The sequence below is a fragment of the Saccostrea cucullata genome, unplaced genomic scaffold (assembly GCF_032062105.1).
Source record: "Saccostrea cucullata isolate Sc308-1 unplaced genomic scaffold, CSIRO_AGI_Scuc_v1 ctg305, whole genome shotgun sequence".
NCBI classification, from domain to species: Eukaryota; Metazoa; Mollusca; class Bivalvia; order Ostreida; family Ostreidae; genus Saccostrea; species Saccostrea cuccullata.
This window is the reverse complement of record NW_026938238.1, coordinates 693,130-702,816: the sequence shown is the minus strand read 5'-3', so window position 1 is coordinate 702,816 and position 9,687 is coordinate 693,130. Positions and strand designations below refer to the sequence as shown.

The 9,687-nt window shown below is 35.2% G+C and overlaps 1 protein-coding gene across 1 annotated transcript; it reads left to right on the top strand.

Annotated features, from left to right (window-relative positions):
- The first annotated feature begins 537 nt into the window (after positions 1–537).
- Positions 538–1,356, top strand: LOC134249742 (4-diphosphocytidyl-2-C-methyl-D-erythritol kinase-like). Its single transcript, XM_062732090.1, has one exon. It carries the CDS (start codon positions 538–540, stop codon positions 1,354–1,356), a length of 819 nt encoding a protein of 272 aa, XP_062588074.1.
- Positions 1,357–9,687: the final 8,331 nt, after the last annotated feature.

The following is a 9,687-nucleotide window of genomic DNA, read 5'->3' as shown; positions in this document are numbered from 1 at the left end:
ATGAGAGAGAGAGAGAGAGAGAGAGAGAGTCAAGCTTAATGTCATATGATATCTGTGTTATGTCATAGTTCAGGACATTATTTATAGAATAGCCCTCCTGCGAAAAAAGTGAAGCAATCCTGAATAAGGGCTAGACAGCGAGTACGTTTAGAACTTGGTTGTGGAGCAAAGTGCCCAGCCAGCTTTATCAACCAGAACCTCAGTTTGTTGTCACCGCTGTACAAAAAAAAAAGCGAACGCTGCATCAGTAATCATTTTAATTCATTAAAGTTAAGATACCCGTAATATATTATTAAATTCGTCATCTAGATTCCAATTCCTAGTTGGCTTATGCCCAAAAGTTCTGAAAGCTTGCACTCGTAATTAGACTTTCTGAAAAACAATCAGATATTTTTTATATAGTGGTATATATCGATCCACAAAAGCCAGTATTGTTTCAGCATACATACATTCAAGTTACTGTAAAGAGGCGTCGATGTGCATGCCAATTTTTTTAAAAGTCTGTTCAAATAAATCAAACATATATTACTGCAGCACATGTCAAGCAATACTGAGTATATTGTATTGGACCGACAACATCTATTGGTAAAATCGAAGAAAAGTTATGCAAAAGTTAACATATTTTTGAAGGTGACAAAGAAACGTGGAGAATATCATGAATTCTTATCGAGATTTATGAGACTTGAGAATCTTTACGATGAAGTTAAATTTGTTTCAAGTGTTCAAAACGATTTTGTTCTAGAGGGGGACTTTTCATGCATTCGAGAAGACAACACCATTTACAGGTCTTACCGATCTTTACTTGAAAGAAACCTAAAATGTGACCAGATCAGGGAATTTTTCCGTAAGTTCAAAGTGGTGGTTGACAAGAGGATACCTGAATTTGGCGGTCTGGGAGGTGGCTCTTCAAATGCCGCCACATTTCTACAGATGGTGAACGAGTCTTGTAGACTGAGTCTTACAACAGAAGAACTGTGTCAGATAGGCGAAACCGTTGGTGCTGATGTGCCATTTTTTCTGTATGATGTTGAATGTGCAAATGTTCTGGGAATTGGTGAAAAAGTTGAACCAATCAATGAAAATTCGTTGGACTTAAGGTATAAGACCCCCAACATAAGATGTAACACTGGTCAAGTGTACCGTAATTTCCGAGAGAAGCATTACAAAGAGCTTTCGTCAGAAAAGTATGAAGAATTAAAAACAATATCGTCTAAGGAGTTTCTAGAAACGTCCGATGCCTACATCGCCAACTATTTGTGTGAATCAACAGTAGAACTGTATCCTGATATGAAACAACATGTAAAACAAGGCTGGTTTTTATCCGGAAGTGGAAGCACTGTGTTTGCATTAAGATGACGACAAGAAAACTGAAGCAAATGAAAGATGCTTTAAACCCTCGAAAGATTTTTTGATTCTATTCTTTCATCTAGGGGAGAAAAGATTGTTAACATAATTGCACTTTGGCCAGTATTGAAGATACTTAGTGACTCGAACAGTATAGATACGTTTTGCGGCTGATGGACCATGTAAACACGCTTTTAAGTTCAAATATCTTCATCTGTTATTGATATTTCTTGTTATCTTAACCTTACCCTTTACATTATTAAACTGAATACATTTTCTCAAAACTGTGTTTGCAAATTAGCTCTTGGAAGCTATTTTTTCAACTAAAAGCTATTTTTTCTGACTTTTAAGAAGGAAACCTAAACGGGACTGAAGTTATCAAAATCAAAAGAATAGGGTTTTGAAAATAAACTATTCAGAACAAATTTTACTTTATACTAATATAAGATTAAGGAATGTCCATCATTAGTCTTCCCTCTCCTAATCCTTAGATTAAATATCAAACTATGCAATGTACTCCCAATATAATTGTAATCTTTGAGAGGAGCTGCTTAAACCAAGAATTCAATCACTAATATGAAAAATTTCAGAAATAAGGCAAGCTGTTGACAAATAAGTTGTTCGTTTAGGGATATTAACAATCCCGTGTAAATTTAGGATTTCGCAAATTCTGTAGTCAATACAATATATTTGTTAACGAATACAATCTGTTATTAATTTGAATGTTGATTGAACTTTTCATACAATTTATTAGGTGGGTACATGTATATTCACACTGAATTATTTACTATGTTTTTTTGGTTGACCGATCATGACCAGGAGCACACAGCGTGCGTGACCATAAACCAGGGAAGCTTATTTCTCATGGCATCTGATTCCATCTGTGACCTTTCAAAGGTCCATGCTTGATGTGAATTTTTTTCTAGCTTGATTTTATTTGTTAGCTAGATATTTCTGTCATTAAGAAATCTGGCTATCAATGCAAAAACATCTATTAATGCTTGCATTTTCAATTTTAATGAGAATTTCAAGTAACCATGCAAAAAATTCAGACAACGAATGTTTAATGTATGTGCTTATTATAAAGTAACAATTCTTTTTGATGGGCTTTACAAAAAAACATTTTGGTAATATTTATCTATGTAATATCAAAACTACAAGTTGTGATCAGATGTTTACTGGATCCTATGTATCTCAAGGTATTCCGATATTAAATCTGTATCTGTTTGTCTTTGAAGTATTCGTAATAACCTTGGAGGATAAGCATGGCCACAGACTTGTACGACAAGGAACCAGGATACGGCGTTCTTTCACAAAGCGTCTTACTCAAGTCCACCAGATCAGAAAAGGCTTCCTTCAAGCGTTTTACACATATGTTATTTTTTCTCAGTTCGCCCTGGACAAGAATGTGACGCGATAAAAACGTCGGATGTATGCATACGCGAGGACATGTCCCAGCCCGACGTTCTAGTTCATTGAGAGCGTACAGAAGAGGAGCGTCTAATTTTAGACTTTTGTGGTGTTTCATGATGGAGACTCCGATTACATAGTCATCATTATCCGTGCAGTGCCTGTATTGGGAACACAAAATCGAGCTCTTTTCAATATTTCCATCCATGTAAGATATAAAAGCATGGTGGATCCAATAATTAAAGCTATCACAATCTGTTTTAATATCATAAAGATATAATTCCACTAGTGGCACTAATTTTACCAAGCATTTTTCCTGTCTGCAGTCCTTGAGTATTTCCTCCCTAAACTCATGGCGAAAATTTTGGTCACCACATGATTCCAGATAAACATAGACTATCACGCTTAAAAGCCTTGTCAAATACACCTCAACATTGCTTTTTAATGAACTTTTTTCCATATCTTTATTTATTATTGGAGCTGAGAGGTCAAAGAGAGAACCTTGCATTTCGATCTGAAGAAGATTTTTTATACAGTCTATAATTATCTGTTTATCCGTCAGAATACATTCATAGAAACGTTCTCTCTCATATGTTCTTTTGCTTTCAGGGAAAATATTACAATCGTCCAAGAAGAAATGTTTGATCGTCCCCTCGCGAATTGATCGGCGGATAGTGTCCATTAGTCGCATGATAAAAGAAAGAGGCAATACTTCTTTCCAATAAGTTTCGTTCTCTACCTCAACCATCCAAAACAATAGATACTTCACATGGAACCATGAAAGAAACTTCACAGAAGAAAGAAGGCGATTAACTATATACTTTGCTAGACCAAAAAGACGTCGTGCGGCGTCTGGCAGTTTCTTGAAGCACTCGATTTCAATCATTGAAAATGAAACTCGAAATTGTTCATGTTGAAAATAAGAACTTGGGTCTCCTGTCGCAACAAGGAAAACGGGAGCTTCATGGTACACTTTCTGCCTCCATGAAAAATCAAACACTGTTCCATGTTTCCCTCTTTGAATCCATGACTGTGTTTCATTTGGCCATTGTTTTAGCTTCAGACACGGGACAACATCATAATCATTGACGACGCCTTTTCCGGGTACTGATGGACTAGAGCTAGATTGTCTCTTACTCTGTTTGTACTCAAACTCACTTATACGCAACACGTTCTCCTTGAATTCTCTCGGTACCAGCACTGATCTATTTGAAAATTTATCTAGTGTAAGGCAGGAATTGTTGAATATGGTTTTCAATCGTGCGTCCATCATCAGGAAATCTTTGAAGTTATTGCTAATCAGAACTCGTCCGTAATAACCATCTCTTGATGTCGGTTGGAAGAACACGTTTTCATTCTCTTGGACAGAAACTGGGATACCATTCACCTCTAACATAAAGTCTATATCAGAGTGGGTGTCACTCGGAGAAATTCTAGTTTGTTTTTCAACCCTACTTCCAGATCGATGCTGAATTATAAGAGCATTGCGATTTTTATATTTGGACCAAATATTATGATGGAAGAGTCGAATCCCCTCCACCATACGTTGTCGGGAATCCAGAGTTTCTAAATATAATTTTAGCCTTGAATCTATCTCATATTCATCACATGCCCCTGAAAGATTGATAACATGCAATGTTCAAATGATGATCCTACAATCAATAAATTAATTAATCACTTAAATTGTTTATTTCCTTCATATCAGTCTTTTAAAAAAAACTTTTTTTTAAATTCTATATCACAAGAATGAATGATTTGCAAAAACCAATGCCTCTTAAAAATCAATTACATGTATGAAGGAAGCCCTTCATTAAATTTCTAAAATAATTTATGAAGGTTCTTTAAAACTCAAGTGTGTCTAAAGTCTTCTTTTGTCCTGCATTACGTAATTTTAAGAACATGTAAATTATGAAAGGAAGATGAAAAATTAAAAAAGGACGTTATCCTCACCAGGCATACTCAATTCAATTTTGACGATTTTTTTTTTTTAAAGCTTTAAATTATTTATTATGTAACTTATTTCAGAAAAAGAGTTTAACCCTTAGTAGATTTCTACCTGGAGTACTCATTGCATCTAATTTGGTGCACGTGTGCGTTGAAATTCCTATCAAAATTGGAAGTTCGTCTGGTACTTAAATACTGAATTGAAAATTATCTTCCTTCCAGAGGAATTTCTTTTTAGATATGCTCTTTTGCAATGATATGTATTCACAGCACTGAAAATCCTGTATTAATTCTAATCTTCTGATCGTTCTATTTAAATTTCAAAATGTTTCTGTTCCGTCGATCTATTTATAGGCCATGCAACCAATGGTATCAAATTCATTACTCTTTAAACTACAAAATGATTGCACTTATACTCAACGCATGACCTGCTGTCCGTAAACTATACATGTATGTGCATTTCATTTGCAAAGTAATTATCGTAATTCAATTAATTTAATTTAATTTAAAAACTCCGTCTCGATGAACGTTCTTGAAATATCAGCAGTTAAAAAACAAACAAAAAACACGGTGGGGATTGCTGGTGGATCTAAGATAATCGCAATTATTTTATTCCAAAGATGAGATAGGGTACATTGCTAAATAAGAGAGGGAAGTTGAAAAAAAAAAGAAAATGAGGACAACACCTTTATCATAACGTTTATTTGACGTCTTTCTCTAGTAAAATATCTAAATATGAAACAGATTTGTGAGACTCTGTGGTATCTTAATTCAGGTTCAGAAATTTCGAGTCGATATAAGGATTGAAGAAACTGTTGTTTTGATAACGTGTCGTCGATATATCTAAATGTCGAGCTGAAACTCAAAGCAAGTGTTTTCTTCCTCTCATCATGCACATGTTTATTTTAACAAAATTTGCTTCATATGAATTCATAAATAGTTCTTGTAACAACAGGGCTTAGATGATACATGTGTACAAATTGGTTTCGAGTTACTTTCGACAGATTGGAAATGTCAGTTATTGAAGTTGATATTTTTCCAAGTTTTGTGTAGCATATGATTACTTCTGTTCCAAAAACACTAACTGTGGGATTTAAACAAAGATTTTCTTTATTTTATTAACCTATGTAAATTGTCAGACAGTGATCGAGTGTAAACTATAGTGTACACTGTTGGACTTGTTCTATCAATGGTGGTAAGAATTCGAAGTCCAATAAAAAGTATCATGAATTTTATCAAATACTTTTATCTTAGAATCACAAAGGAACATTCACACCTTTCAGCTAACGCAGATCAAAGTTTGTGGCATATAGTCTTTGATTAAAGCCATCAAGGTTTTCTTTGTTGATGGTTTTGAAAGCAAGATGATAATCATCCAGTAACGGTTTATATCCCTGAAGTAGTAATATTCCAGAGTACCTGTAGGACAACCGTCCCAGATACGGCTCCCTCTCCGACAGACAGACGGACAACTCTTCCAGTTTCTCTATATCTGTCTGTCCTGGTTCTTTACCTTCTGTTTTTAGCTTTACTTGGATTTTTAGATGATGAGCAAGAAAAACAGGATCCAGATAAAAACGGGGGCATTTGTGTTCCCTCGACTTTTTCTCTAGAGTAGAAATCGCATAGTGAAGGGGTTTGTCAAGTTCAAAGTTCTTGTGATAGCTTGTAATACTTACTCCTATGAAAGTTCTTTTACTCGCTGGAGTGTATGTTAAAATGTCTTTCAAATATTCATAGACGTGTTTGAAGTCCTGATGCAAGTATGCTTCAAAAGCAAGATGAACTTTCCAACTGACCTCATCTGCTTCTGGACACTTATTCATAGCCTTATCTATTAGTTCAGTCGTTCCCAGTTGTTCCAGTGAAGCATTTACCATAGGTATCATTCGATGAACATGTTTATCTTGTGAATACTCGAGAAACAAATTTTTAACTCTTCGAATAGCAATTTCAAGGGTATTTTGCTCTTGGTTTTCGTACAGAGAATAAGTTATTAAGCTAAGTAATCTTGTTAGATAGCCGTTGACGATTTCTTTCTTTATTTCTTTCTGTCGTATTCCTATTTCCTTCTCGGTCAGGGATAACCAACTTTCATCTTCACCTGCCGGTACATGTAAATCACGCCGGACAAGAATGTGTAGTTCTTCAACAATATCATTAGATTTCCGACCAAGAACTTCTACAGTCTTTTCTATTCTATTTTTCCTGTCTGTTTTATGCAAAGGAAATATATTGCAATCTTCTATAAAGATATGTTTAACTGTTTCATTCTTGCAAGCATTTTCTACAATTGTAAAGAAATGCAGTAGATCCTTTAAATAATCATGAGAACTCCATTCTTCTTTATCAATCATGTCAAAGTAAAGGCTTTTAATATGGTAAGAATCCAGTAAATCTATGCATTCTAATTTCGTTTTAAAGACATATTTTACCAAGCCATACAGTTTCCTTGCATAAGAGGAAAGTTCCTCGAAGCATTTGACCTCCAGAAGAGAGAAAGAGAGCCTGAACTCAAGATCTTTTTCCTGAGACGTCGGATTCCCCGCTGGGACTACAAATAGCGACTCGGTCTTTGCTATGTTTGACCGAAATGTCTTGTTCAAAGCTTTTTGGTCAGAACAATTGTCTTCCGTTCATTTGCGGACACTGGGTGGCCACTGAGAGATTCTCAAGCAAGGGACAATATCGTACACATTCACGGCCCCCTGCCCGGGGACTGAGGGACTGTTCACTGGTGGTCTGACATCCTTCTGATACTGTAAATCACTAAATTTTCGCGACACCTTATTTTCGCGAGAGAGTCACGAGAAAAATTTTCATCTATATAATCTATTATACCACCTTCTCTTTACTCATCTCTACCACCTTCTCTTTGAAGGGCCCTGGCAACAACAAATATGCTTCCTCCTCCATGTTCCAAACAAACACGCTTTCTGTGAATATCTCAGAATAGTGTGGCTTGTTCATAAGTTCGTTTTTAGTTTCTTTCGTCACAAATATTTTCCCATGTGCTTTTGATAGTGCACTAACTTTCCAGAACAGTCCTGATCTTTTTTTAATTTCAACAGTTATTCCTGTTACTTCAAATTTATAATCTACATCAGTTTGTTTTCCCATTGGAAGGATGCGACACTGCTTTTCTACGCGGCTTCCTGCTCTATGTTGTTTAACAATAGGATAAAACCTGCTTTCTTTCCATATCTCATGGTGCATTTTTCTAATATTGTCAACTTCTCTTTGCCAGTCATCCAAAACGTCGACATAGTCCCTAAGAATTTTGGCAAAGGTGAGAGTCATTTTTTTGAAAAGTTTATATGCATGTACAGCATAAATTCAGTATTGTGAAATCAACATCCAAAAGGAAAATTAAATCCAAGTTCAACATTATTGTACATAAGATGATTTCAACAAAATAGAGAGTCTAACTTAACACAGGAAGGAAGACTCGAACAGTCCGTTTACAGAAAATTGCGTATCATAAAGTACAATGAATCGATTCTAAAAATATGCATTATGGTTATATTTTCTATGAAAGAAATCAATCTATAAACCTTTACAATGTGGGTTAGTCCGATTACATACCATGCATTTAAATAGTAAATACACAATGCATGCATGTTATTCAATGGGTCAGCTGGTTACATTCAATGTTCATATTCATATATTGTATTGTTGTTATATCCTTGATTTGTCGATATCCGAATTTTAAATACTCAAACTCGAAAATATGATGCAAAAGATGTATCTGGAGTGATGAGCGTAAAAGTCAATGTGTGATGACTGTGAGCTAGGAATGTCACTAATAAAACTATTACATGTAGATATGTGAAACAGATAGAGATAACGAACAGTATTCAAGATCAAAAGTCCATACAACAATACAAAATAGGAGCAGAGCAAACACGGACCTCCAAAACCTCAGAGGTGAGATCAGGTGTCATGGACGAGTGAACATCCCCTGCCGACCGGTCACATCCGCCATGTGCTCCTTGTCAAGATCGGGAAATAACGGTAAAATCCGTCGTCAATTCCGTGTAAAACTCAGTCAGCATTTGATCATGACTCAATGATTAATTGTATTTGCTGATAAAGTCATTGTATCGACCATAGAACTAATGAAATTATGACTATAAACGAGACTGCTGATATTCTTGTTTCATCAACTTGCTTTTCAATAATTTACCTCGTTTTAGAAATTGTTTATACGTAGAGCATGCTCTTGCGTATCGAATCAACTGAGATACATGTATATAAACTCCGTATGCAGGTGATGAAGGTATATTTGCTGCATAAGTAAGGGAACTTGACGACAGAAAACTTAAAGTCATCACGTTTATAATAGAACTTGGTTGTTAGATTACCATTAACGTCTTTTTCAAGTAAAATATCCAAATATGAAACACATGTATCAGACTCGATTGAGATGTTTTGAAATTAAGTGATTTTTGTGAAATGTACATGTACGTTACTGTTACCAACTCAGAAAAAGTTACACTTGTGATTGCTTTTTAAAATAAAATTTGATTCTTTGATTACTTATCACAATCTGCAAACTGTAATTCATAAATTGTTCAATCCACGGCACCTAAACTCGATTCCAAAACTTTTTTTTCAAACTTACAAAGATACATCGCGGGGTCCAGCCAATGCTCTTCCAAGCCTTTAGGTTTACTCCTCTAAAAAAATATAAACCGCTGTAGAGGAGAAACTTCAGACGTTTAATCCTGGCCCAGGAGCTGGAGATGGGCGTTTGAAAACTCCAAAGAACTTTTAGAAAATTTTAATCACCAGTTTATTTTTAAGTAAATAACTTCGAAACTTACTTTTTTTCTTCTAAAGAATACACAACCATTCCCTACATTGAATTGAATACTACGCGTTTCATATCATGAGCAACTGCTCCTTTAATAAGTATAGAACTCAGGAAATTTTTCTGCATGTGCTTGGCCATCAACAGGAAATTTATTCAAACACTTCTACATGATA